This window comes from Lissotriton helveticus, chromosome 1_1 (assembly GCF_964261635.1).
Source record: "Lissotriton helveticus chromosome 1_1, aLisHel1.1, whole genome shotgun sequence".
In the NCBI taxonomy this organism is placed as follows: Eukaryota; Metazoa; Chordata; class Amphibia; order Caudata; family Salamandridae; genus Lissotriton; species Lissotriton helveticus.
In genome coordinates, this window is record NC_136057.1 from 1496936458 (window position 1) to 1496949291 (window position 12834).

At 50.4% G+C, this 12834-nt stretch overlaps 1 protein-coding gene across 6 annotated transcripts in view; it reads right to left on the bottom strand.

Moving 5' to 3' along the window:
- Nucleotides 1-12834, bottom strand: part of STX18 (syntaxin 18) — an 897615-nt gene that overhangs the window by 545058 nt on the left and 339723 nt on the right. For all 6 annotated transcript variants that reach the window (XM_078686654.1, XM_078686620.1, XM_078686645.1 and 3 more), the window contains one exon: nucleotides 3275-3363. In XM_078686654.1, the coding sequence (XP_078542780.1) occupies nucleotides 3275-3363 (89 nt within the window). The remainder of the gene's footprint in view (nucleotides 1-3274; nucleotides 3364-12834) is intronic.

A 12834-nucleotide genomic window follows, 5' to 3' on the forward strand; every position in this document is an offset into this window, starting at 1 on the left:
CCTTATGCACCAGGCTACCTGTGCGCAGTTCAGGGCCTGCGCATGACAGCAGTCTCATATGTGCAGCCCTCACACACATCTTCACGTGTAGCCAGTCAAGTGCCCCTTACCCTAGTTGCATCACAGTGGCCTCATCACAGTGGCCTCATCTTAAAGGTGGACACTGCAAGCATATAAGATATGCGTAGTCCATTTACTGTGTGATTACGGTGGCGGAGATACAATTAGTGAGACTAATGTACAGTAAAAAGTCCAAAAGTGGGTGCTCAAAAAAACAAAAAATATACCAAAAACAAAATCAGGGAGTACTGTACTAAATGTGCGGAACCCATTTTGCAACACCTAAGTATTGTACTGCTTTGTGCATTGGGCAACCCGCATACCAATTTAAAAGACAACAAAATGTACAGGATGCAGTAGAAAGACTGATTTGTGGATGAAAACATAAATCAAAGGGGGCCCAGCTCAGGAATCTGCACTGGCTCCCAGTTAAAGACAGAATCCCATCCTCTGCCTCAAGCACAAATTTATCAAACGCACACAATCCAAATAACTGCACAAAAATATATATATTCAATATACCCTGTTCGATTTGGGGGTCTCTAGTTGGCAGAGGTAGGTACCTTTGACCAAACAGGGACCCTTGCGTCTAGTCAGGGTAAGGGGCTACACTCCTAAAATAACCTCTGCTCACCCCCTTGGTAGCTTTGCACAAGCAGGCAGGCTAATCTCAGAGGCAGTGTGTAAAGCATTTGTGAACACACACAGTAATACAGTGACAAAACTACAGATGGACACCACACAGGTTGTACTATAAAAATAAGCATTTTTATATAGACTCAACACAAGACCAAACGACAATCCACAATACTGTACTCAAAAATAGACTTTAAAATGGTAGGAAATAGCTCACTTCTTTCAAGCTGTAAATGCGCCACTTTACACTCAATGTACCTTGGATGCGTAACGCAGTATAAACAAAAGGGTCGCAGGGAAGGTGACGCGTCGGTTCCTTACACTCAGGAGAGTGGATGCATCGGTTCCTTACTGCTGCGCAGGGGAGTTGAGGCTCGCTTCCTTACTGTGTGGGGAGGTGATGCGATTGTTTCTTACTGCTCTCCGGTACAATGCGACAGGATGTCGCCTCGATGCAATACTCTTCTCCGGTACGATACGACAAAATGGCGTCTTGGTTACGAAGCGACAATGTTGATGCGATGCGTGCACGCCCGACGGCTTCTCGATGATCTTCTGAGCTGCGACAGGCCCTGTGAAACGCTTCTCCGGTGATGCGACGGCGACCTCTGCGGCAGCAGCACGCTTCTCCGGTGATGCGACGCGCTTCGGTGATGCGCTGGTGACAGCGGCAGCACGCTTCCTTGGCAATTCAACAGCAACTGCTGCGGCGGCGACACACTTCTCGTCGTTAAGTCGCGCTTCCAGCTCCCAGCGACACGCAGTCTCTCAGAAGGCCGAGCAAAACAGCAGGCACTTCAATTCCCAGCAAGGGAATTCAGCGGAGAGCTGGTTGGTGAAGTCTTGTATCCCTGAGACTTCAGGAGGCAAGCTCAAGTTCAAGCCCTTGGAGATTCTTCTTCAAGTTGATGAAAAGTACACTCAGTCGTCTTCTCCTTTCTTTGGCAATGAAGCAACCACTGCAGGCCAACCCCTAAACACAGCACAGGGGTAGTCTCCTCCTTCAGTTTCCTGGTTCTTCTCAGCAAAGGTTTGTCTTGATTCCCAGAAGTGATCTAAAGTTCTGGGGTCTGGGTCCCCCTTTTTATACACCAAAACCCTTTGTCTCTGAAGGCAGAGAGTGTCTGTACCTAGTCCAAACCAGTTCTGTTCAGTCCTGGAGCACTTTGTTTACAGGACTCCTTCTTTCCTTCGACAGTGTGGGCCAGGGTCATCAAACACATCACAGGAGGTGGAGCCAGCATTGTGGAAGGCAGGCACAGCCCTATTCAGGCCCAGTTACAACTCCTCACACCACTTCTAAAAGCAGATCGGCCTATTCAGCCCTGTGCTGACTCACCCGGTCTCCTGGAGCCCCCCAGCCCCTGTCACTCAAAAACCAGACAAGGAATACACAACCTAGCAGAGGCAGGCTTGGACAGTTAGGCAAGAAAATGCCTACTTTCTAAAAGTGGTATTTTCAAACTAGGAATGTTAAAACCAACTTCACTAAAAGATGTATTTTATCATTCTGAGTTCAGGCATACTAAATTTGTTTTTCTACCATGTTCCCTGAGTCAGTTAGGATTATAAGATGTTATAATCAAACTGCCCATTCTGGCCTATGGGGAACAGGTAGCCTTGCAATAGTGAAAAACGAAAATGGTTGTAATTCACTACCAGGACATGCCACACACATCAGGGCATGTCCTACCTTTTACCTACAATGCACCCTGCCCTTGGGCCTACCTTAGGGGTGACTAATATTTAGAAAAGGGAAGGTTTAGGGACTGGCAAGTGGGTACACTTGCCAAGTCAACATGGCAGTACCTGACTGCACACAGGCTCTGCAATGGCAGGCCTGAGACACACTTTACAAGCTGCTTCTGTGGGTGGCACAATCAGTGCTGCAAGCCCACCAGCAGCATTGGATTTACAAGCCCTGGGCGCAAGCAGTGCACTGTACTAGGGTCTGACAAGTAAACCAAACAAGCCAATCATGGAGTCACTAATCCATACATCAGTTTACTATAGGGAGCACTTGCACTGTGGCACTGAATAGCAGTGGCACAGTGCGCAAAAGCATCAAAAACCAGCAAAAACCTAAGAGGCAGCAGCAAAAAATGGAAGGGAGACCCACGCCATTGGTGCCAGGTCTAACATACCTTAATATGCAAATTGTGCCCAGAAGGGAGTCTTCTGGTCACTCCCAGAAACAGATGCACCATGAGGGTTACCAAAGTTTGTATGTGGCAGCCCCTGATCCCTGAAATAACTGCCAAATAAAATCTGGCTGGGCTGATCACTGATGCAGAGTAGAGGAAAACCTAAGAGACACCTATTCGAACTCCTTTGATCGACCTACCATGTAAACTGCTTAATATGACTTGCACATGCCTCCTGGACTTGATCACTATGACCAGGAACATCCAGCCTTGGCATCAGATGGACAAGGCCTTGATACCACAATCCGACCTGTGCACATGGGTGATCTGGCAATTCCGACTGCACAGGATCGACGTAAATACAAGCAAAATAAACAAAAAAAAATACATTTCATTAGACTCGCAGAAGTAGAAAGTTCAATTCTAAAGATTACCATTTGAATTTCTTCAGGCGACAGCTCATCTTCTCCTTTACCATCCTCCCACAGACCAAAATTGTTCAGCGTTTCGGGCAAGTTATTCTCTGCGAATGAAAGATAAACATTAAGTTCACATGTATTTTTGTTAATTTAATAACAGAAAAAAAATTGTTCAAATCTAATTCTGTTGGATTGTATGTGCTCGGTCACTAGGAAACAACTTAACAATGTGAATAGCACAACGAAAACAAAGATTAACACATCAGTTCGGTGACACAAATTGAAAGACCAGGCATCCCTGCCCAGGGAGCAGCTCCATAGAGGTAAACGTACATAGCACAATGTAAGACATCAACAGCACTAAGAGATGGTGCAAAAGCAAATGCTGGACCATAGCAAATCCAGGTGACATCGTATAACTCACAATTAAACAGAAGTATAATGTTGATGAATATGTGATGCAAAAAGACATTTGAGCTGCATTTCATCATCCTCATCAAAATAAATGTATTTTGATCTAATCATAGGCCATAGAAGCACATACAAATAAGACACTGAAACATCCATTAAATGCCTTTTCCCCAGAGAGGCAGATAAAACATGGGCAATAAAATAACAGCTATGCTCAGAAGAACATTTGTAAAAAGGGGCAGTGCTGTCCTGGCATGTGTAACATTCATATTTCTTAACAAAGGTAAGATTAACTTATCTCAAAGAGCAGCATAAAAATTACAAATATGGGCAAAGCACAATGCCTTAATCATCAAACTGAACTCCCAAGTATGAAAAGGACTTTATCCTACCAATCTCATTGCCCCAAATCTGGTGCTTCCTGGTCTTTAAAATAACATGTGTATTTGTAAAGAGCACGTTCACCCCCAAAGGGGCATCTTGGCGGTGAATAACGGATGTTTATTGTTACCCAACTCAATAGTACTCATTTTATTGACCTGAGGAAGGATGAAAGACTGAGTGGATCCGCCAGGAATTGAACCAGTGACCATGAGGTCAAACGACGGTCCCTTCAAAGGATGCATTAGTCCACCAACCTTGCTTTGGTGTTACACTCTTCTTTCACTGCAATACAATTTGATCCATGCTTGAATTCTAAACTTATTTACTAGATGTAGTGGTCTATTTACTTAATGTTCTTTGCCTGTTTTAGTAAATTGAATCTTACAATGCTTGTTTATATTCTGTTATTAATGTAACTTTCTTATGTTGTCTCCTCTTTCCTAAATTTCACCTATGTTCTTTGTTTCTTTTATATCCCCCCACCTTTAATTGGTATAATTGTTGGTTGACTATGTTTTGTATATAAATTATTAACAGAAACTAACCTGTACAGGTGTGAGGAACAAGAAGAGATAGAAAGACTGAGAAACCAATACCTTATTATGTACTGCAACACAAGGTTGTACATCAGATGTCAGACGTTTATGTACACATGCCAGCCAATCTAATTATGGTGAGACAGACAGTCAGTGGCGGTTTTCCCATTAGGGCTTCAGGGCTACGTCACCCCCAGTTATATCAAGAATGAATGATAACATTTTACTCACTCTTTGTATAAAAAGAGAATGCTGTCCAGCAGCAGCCTAAGACCACTCAACTAGTGAGAATGTTTGATGTCTGGTGCAAGCGTACAAAGGTGCCCTAAAAAGCCATCCAAAATTATCCAGGACTGGTGAAACCCCTAGCCCTGGCCTCGGGTTGCTGGCATGCCTCAGTGCTTCTCAATCTGTGACGTGGTAAAGTATCACAGCTAAAGTTAGCCATGGGCATTGCAGGCTGAACCCCTTCGGTGCTCATGACGGAATGGTTCTGTCATGAGCACCAGTGTGCAGAGGTGCAAAAAAATCCTTCTGCTGCAGACAGCAGAGGGATTTCCTTTTTTTTGCCTCGGGAGGTGGGGAAGAGCTTCACCAACCTCCTGAGGCTTTTTTTTTCAGTGTAATGACGATCGCGCGCATGGCGCGTTCATTTCAATACATTAAAAAGGAAACTTAAGTTTCATTTTTATTGTTTCGGTGCTCGTGGGGCTATCTCAGCCCCCGAGCACCGAATTACATGGGAGAGGTATCAATGGAAAGGGGATAATCTCCCCTTTCCATCGATACCCTTCCCTAGTGAATCCTTGCTTGGGGATAGCACCAGGAGGGTGATCCCCAAGCAGGGATCTACCCACTAGGCACCAGGAGAGGGGGATCGGCCTTTGCTTACCCCACTAAAACTGGCAGCGGGGACAGAAAGCACCCTAGACGCCAGGGATTCCATTTTTTTAGGCTAGGGGTGGGGGCAGCCGTTCCTCCCAATAAAGACCAAAGTCCTTCTGCACCCGCACCCCCCCCAGGAGGCAGATGGGGCAACGTCCCCCAGGCACCAGGAATTTTTGTTCCTCAAAGTTTAGGGGTGGGGGTTGCTCAGAATAGGTATGCCAATGCTCTCACCCCCCCAAAAAAAATGCCAGTCTTTCTGCCCCCCTCCCCCAGGAAGCAGATGGTGGGGGGGGGCAGAAAGCCTACTAGGCACCAGAGATTGTTTTTTAATAGGTAGGTGGTGGGGGCTGGCCAAAATGGGCATGCCAATGCCTCCACCCCCCAAAAAAACTACAGCCTTTCTGCCCCCCCCCCCCCGGAGGCAGATGGGGGCATTAGCCCCTTCTCCGCCCCGGGTGGGGTAACAGCAACCCACTGGCACCAGGCATGCCAGTACCCCCACCCCAAAATAATTGCCACAGCCTTTCTGCCACCCCAGGAGTCAGGTGTGGCCATGGCCCCTGATATGCCATCCGGGTAGCACACAGCCCACTAGGCACCAGGGATTACGCTGGCTTTTTATACATAGGGGTGGGGGCAGCCCATAATGGGCATACCAATGCTCCCAGATCCCATTTACATTTTTTAAAACTAGACACCCAGGGAATCCAGGATGGGTGACTTGTTTGGTTCTCACCAGGTTCTGTTACCCAGAATCCCTTGCAAACTTCAAACTTTGGCAAAAAACACATTTCCTCACATTTCTTTAAAGAAGGCTCTGGAATCTGCACGGACCCTCAAAATTCCACTCACCCCGCATTCGCCAAAGTCTTCAGATAAAAATGGTACCTTACTAGTGTGGGTAGGTCTAGTGCCCGCGCCAGGAAACATGCCAGAACGCAACGTGGACACACCACATTTTTACAATGAAAACGGACCTCTTTTTTTCAAAGTGCCTAGCTGTGGATTTTGAACCCTAGCTCTGCCGGCACCTAGGAAACCCAGCAAACCTACACATTTTTTTAAACTAAGCACCCTGGGCAATCGAGGAGGGGGTGACAGAATCCCTTGCAAACCTCAAACTTTCTAAACAACATATATGTATATTCCTGACATTTCTCTGATGAAAAGTTCTGGAATATGCGGGGATACACAAACGCTGATGACCCCCCTTGCAAAACCAGGTTGTTTTGTGATAGGTAAGCTATGCTGCCTTACCTATAATGCCCTAAAAGTGAAATGCCCATTATATCTGCAACAAAAAATTAAAGCATACACACCGGGCAGTAGCCTAATATCTCGCTATAAAGCCTTACTGTGCGTTCCTCGCATTTGCCTGACTCACAGCAGAGGAAAGGCTTTTCCTCACCTCATTCCCCATTACTGGAATAAGCTTCCACTTCATGTTCACTCTTGTTCGAACTACTGTAAATTCAGAAAACTACTCAAATCTCATCTAGTCTGAATCATTTCCCCCTCCACTGATACTTGTTTCCGTAACAGCGCCGAGATGCCCCCAAGTGATTTGTGCGGTATATTAAACAAAGGTAACATAGGTAATTTTGAGGCCTCCACAATACCTTTTGGGCCCTTCCCTGCCGCGGGCACTAAGCCTACCGACACAAGTGAGGTACCATTCTTATCAGAAGGCTTTGGGGAATGTGGGGTGGGTGGAATTTTGTGGATCCACGCATATTCCAGAACTTTCCATCACAAAAATGTGATGAAAATGTTTCCTTTCTTATTATAAACTTCGAGATTTGCAACGGATTCTGGGTAACAGAACCTGGTGAGAGCCACTCAAATCAACCCATCCTGGATTCCTCTGGGGGTCTAGTTTTCAAAAATGTATAGGTTTGCTAAGTCTCCCTAGGTGCCAGCTGAACAAGGGTTCAAAATCCAGAGCTATGCATTTTGCAACAAAGTAAGGGTCTGTTTTCACTGCAAAAATGTGGGGTGTCCACGTTGCGTGTTGGGCAGTATCCTCTTGCAAGCACTAGGCCTACCCACACTAGTGAAGTACAATTTTTAGCGGGAGACTTAGGGGAACAAAGAATGGTAGAACAAGAGTTATTACCAATTAACTTTCTTTGCATTGCAGCCTTCCAAATTTAAGACAATGTGTAAAAAAGAAGTCACTTTGAAAAATGTCCTATAATCACATGCAAGTATGGGTACCCACAATTTCAGAGACGTACAAATAGCTACTGTTTCTAAACTCTATATTTTGTTCCCATTTCGGAAATACATAGGTTTCCTTGATACCTATTTTTCACTCCTTCTATTTTACCAAATGAATTGCTATATACCTGGTACACAATGAAAACCATTGCAAGAAGCAGTTCAGTTATTAGCTCTAGGTTCCTCGTGTTCTTGGTGAACCTACAAGTCTTATGTATCCCCATAACAAGAAGGTTCCAGTGGATGTAAAGGCAAATTGCATTAAAAAATCTTTCATACTTAAAAGAAGTTACAAGTGAAAACGTTGGCTCAAATGGCTGTTTTGTTCAACTCATTTTTAATTTTTCTTATTTTCAACTGTTAGTTTCTATTTAAAAAAAACATTAAAGGATCTACACACATGACCCCTTGCTGAATTCAGCATTGTGTCTACTTTTAAGACATGTATAGGTTTCCAGGATCCATTATTGCTTTCACACCCATTTCTACCACTAACTGGAAGGAGGTTGAAAGCACACAAAGCCAGCAGCGCAGATCCGGACAAAGTGGTACCGTAGTCACTTTTTGACTAAAACTTTTTGATCTTTTGATCATTCTTTTTCGAAGCCTTCGACTCCGAACGGTGCCGGTAGGGATGCCAGGTTTTAAGCCCTGTGAGGATTGCGACTGGCTGATGTCGGTCACCGACCCTCACCGTCGGTGTCTCCACTGTCTCGGCGTCGACCACGACGACAAGACCTGTTCCGAATGCCGGGCCTTGACTTCGAAGGCTAGACGGGAGCGGTCCCGTAAGCGGCTCGAACTCCGGCAGTCGGCCCCGCGCCTAGAGAGGTCCCGGTCCGGACGGAGGTCGAGAGACCGGTCGCGGGAGCGGAGCCATCATAGCTCCGGGAGTCGATATCACTCCTCAGGGTCGAAGTCGTCAGGTAAGCACAATAAGTCGAAGAGACGTCATCGCTCTTCTGACACCCCCCGACGCTCGCGCAACGCGGCCGAGGTTTCAGGTGGCACCCCCCACGTGGCTCCGTCGGAGTCGCAGGTGCCGCGTCCGGCCTCATACCCTCCGGTCCCTGGGCCTAACGCGACGCCGGAGGAGATCGAGTGGTTCCTCATGGCCATGAGGTCCCTCTCTCCTCCGACGGGCTCCGCGGCGCCTTCGGGCCCAGCGGACCCGTCTGGGGGTCCTAGCGGGTCAGGGGCTTCGGCTCCGACGCCTTCGGGCCCGGCGCCGCAGGGCCCCGCTGGATCCGGCTCCGGATCCGGGTCGTCGCCGGTGGACTTAACGACCTCCCCGGCGCCGACTCCACAGGTGTCACCCCCGGCGCCGTTCTCGGGCGGTGCCGTCCCCGAGGCCTCCCTCCACCCGCTTCAGACGCCGTTCGGAGAGTTTACATTCCATGAACCAGCCCCATCATATTCTAACCCTGAGTACCAGGAGATGGGTGATGAAGAGGATTGGGAGGGGTCTGAGGACCCTCTGGCACGTGAATGCCAGTCTCATGAGAACTCGGCAGGTGAACTTGGGGAGGCCAGTGGTATTGGCACTTCGCCAGACACTGGCTTTGTCTCACCTCCTACCGTGGCTACGGAGGAGGGGGCAACCTATAGTGTGGTGTTGATGAGGGCGGCCTAGGCCTTGGGCCTTGAGCTCCCCGTTGCGGCCGTGAGGACTAACCTCCTCACTGAGGTCCTTAAGCCACAGTCATGCTCAGCCGAGCCTCTGCTGCCGTTTAACGAGGCCTTAACCGACGTTCTTTTGGGCACTTGGTCCAAGCCCGGTACGGGTTCGCCCGTAGATAGGAACGTGGCCAGACGCCACCACCCGGCTCCGGGCGACCCATGTTTCCTGTCCACCCACCCCACCCCCGAGAGCCTGGTCATCCAGGCCTCCAATTCCCAGACCGCATTCCCGTCGGCTCCGCCGGACAGGGAATCCAAGAGGTACGAGCAGTACGGTAAAAAGATCTTCTCCTCCCTTAGTCTGGGACTGCGGTCTTCCAACACCGCATGCCTCTTGGGCCGCTACACCCACTCTCTGTGGGATACGGTTGCGGAAGTGCTGCCAGAGTGTCCGTTGGAGGTACGGGCTAAACTCGGCCAAGCCCTTGTGGAGGGCCGGGATGCAGCCAGATATTCTATCCGGTGTGGGCTGGATACCACCGACTCACTAGGTAGAGCGATGGCAACGACAGTGGCGGTCAGATGTCACACCTGGTTGAGGTCTGCCAACTTTTCGGCCGATGTCCAAAACACACTGATGGACATGCCGTTTGATGGCCGTCGCCTTTTTGGCGACAAGGCAGACCATGCGCTTGAGCGCTTTAAGGACTCCAGGGCTACGGCCAAGTCCTTGGGCCTCTCTGCCCCGCGCCAGCAATCGGCTGCCTTTCACTCCTTTCGTGGCCACGGAAGGGGTGTACCCACACGTGCTGCCAGCCACGCTCCGCAGGGTAATACCCAACGCGGTGGCGGCCGTGGAAACCGCCGGGGCGGCGGTCGGGGTCAACGGCGAGGTCAGTCCACACCTTCCCCCGCAGCATCCGCCTCAAAACCCTCCTAGTCCGTGCTTTCAGGCCCATGTGACGCCAGTGGGGGGCAGGGTTCGCATCACCACCTCCACTGGCGCACTGTCACGTCGGACAGGTGGGTGCTGCAGATCATCCAAAGGGGCTACTCCCTCCCCTTTGAGGTGACTCCTCCAGCCATGCCACCGCAAAACCCGTGTATCGGGGGATCATTTGCGACTTCTGCAGGAGGAGGTTTCGGCCCTCTTGGCCAAGGGGGCCATCGAGCGCGTTCCTGGGCCAGAAGTAGGGTGTGGTTGCTACTCCCACTACTTTCTGGTACCCAAGAAGGGCAAGGGGGGCCTACGCCCTATCTTGGACCTACGGAACGTCAACGGCTTCCTCCGGAAGGAGAAGTTCAAAATGCTGACTCTGGCTCAGGTCTCAGCTGCCCTGGACCCAGGAGACTGGATGGTAGCGTTGGACTTGCAGGACGCTTATTTCCACATCCCCGTCCTGCCGGCGCTACCTGCGGTTCACGGTTGGCCACGAGCACTTTCAGTATACCGTGCTCCCCTTCGGCCTTACCAACGCCCCACGGGTGTTCACAAAGGTGATGGCGGTGGTCGCAGCTCATCTGCGCCGGTTAGGGGTTTCAGTCTTCCCCTACCTCGACGACTGGCTGTTGAAGGCGGGCTCGCCCCAGACAGTCGTCAGCCGCCTCCAGACTACGGCAGATCTCCTGCACCAGCTGGGGTTCTCCATCAATGTGCCAAAGTCACACCTGTGCCCCTCTCAGAAGCTCCTCTTCATCGAAGCGGTTCTCGACTCAGCGCGGTTTCGGGTTTATCCACCCGAACAGCGGGTCCGGGATATTCAGGCTCTGATTCTGATATTTCAGTCTTTATCCCGGGTCTCGGTCCGGTTGACGCTGCGACTTCTGGGGCTGATGGCCTCCTGCATCCTACTGGTGCATCACGCCAGGTGGCGGATGCGGGCTCTGCAGTGGGACCTGAAGTTTCAGTGGGCCCAGCATCAGGGCAACCTGTCCGACCACGTCCTGTTCTCGGAGGGCACTGTGAGACAGCTGCAGTGGTGGCTCACGGACCGCGATTGGGTCAGCGGCAGATGCCTCTCCCTCCCCCAACCGGAGCACGTAGTTGTGACGGACGCGTCCCTCCAGGGCTCGGGAGGCCACATGGGAGAGGCGGACTTCAGAGACCTCTGGTCTCCGGCGGAGGCCCGGCTCCACATCAACCTTTTGGAGTTGCGGGCGATTCGTCTAGCACTGAAAGCATTCCTCCCCTCTGTCCGGGGGAGTGTAGTTCAGGTGTTCACGGACAACACCACCGCCATGTGGTACTGCAACAAACAAGGCGGGTGGGGTCGTGGACCCTTTGCCAGGAGGCTCTGCGCCCCTGGCAGTGGCTGGAACGCCAGGGCGTGACCCTGGTGGCTCAACACCTGGCAGGTTCTCTGAACGCCAGGGCGGACGAGCTCAGCCGTCGGTGCCGATGGATCACGAATGGCGTCTGAACTCGGACGTGGCGCAAGGCCTCTTTCAGCGATGGGGAGAGCCTTGGTTAGATCTATTCGCCACCGAAGAGAACGCGCAATGTCATCAGTTCTGCGCGTTGGAATTTCCAAGGCGGCACTCGCTCGGGGACGCTTTTCGTTGCGAGTGGAGTTGCGGTCTGTTGTACGCCTTTCCGCCTATACCACTTCTGCCCAGAGTGCTGAAGAAGATCAAGCGCGACCGGGCACAAGTCATCCTTGTGGCTCCGGACTGGGCACGAAGGTACTGGTATCCAGAGCTACTCAGTATGTCAGTCGATCCCCCGGTTCGTCTGCCTCTTCAGGAGGACCTTCTGTCGCAGCAGCAGGGGACGGTCCTCCACCTGAACCTGTCCAGTCTCCACCTCCGTGCTTGGAGATTGAGCGGCGACAGTTGAGGCCATTTGACTTGCCTCCTGAAGTCTGTAACGTCATTCTGGCAGCCAGGCGTCCCTCCACAAAGTCGGTATACGCCTGCAGGTGGAACAGATTTGTGGTATGGTGCACAGAAAAGGCTGTGGATCCTCTTGCTGCCCCTCTCTCTGAGGTTCTTCTCTTCCTTCTTTCTCTTGCCCAGCAGGGCTCTGCTCTGGGCACTATCAAGGGCTACCTTTCTGCCCTTTCAGCCTTTCTAAGGCTGCCTGATCAACCTTCTTTGTTCAAGTCCCCTATTGTAAATCGTTTTCTTAAGGGCATCACACACACGTTTCCTCCTGTCCCGTTTGTGATGCCTCAGTGGGACTTGAACCTTGTTCTTACGTTCCTGATGTGCGCTCCCTTTGAGCCACTTCACAACTGTACTCTCCGCCTTCTTACTTTGAAGACTGCTTTCCTGGTTGCCATCACCTCTGCCAGGAGAGTGAGTGAGCTCCAGGCCCTTTCTTGTACCCCTCCTTTCCTTTCTGTCCATCCGGACAAGGTTGTGTTGCGTACTAAGCCATCTTTCCTGCCCAAGGTTGTCACAGCCTTCCACATCGGGCAGTCTATCACCTTGCCAACCTTCTTCCCGCCACCGCATCCCTCTAAAGAGGAAGAGCGGCTCCACCGTCTGGACCCAAAACGTGCGCTCTCATTCGAT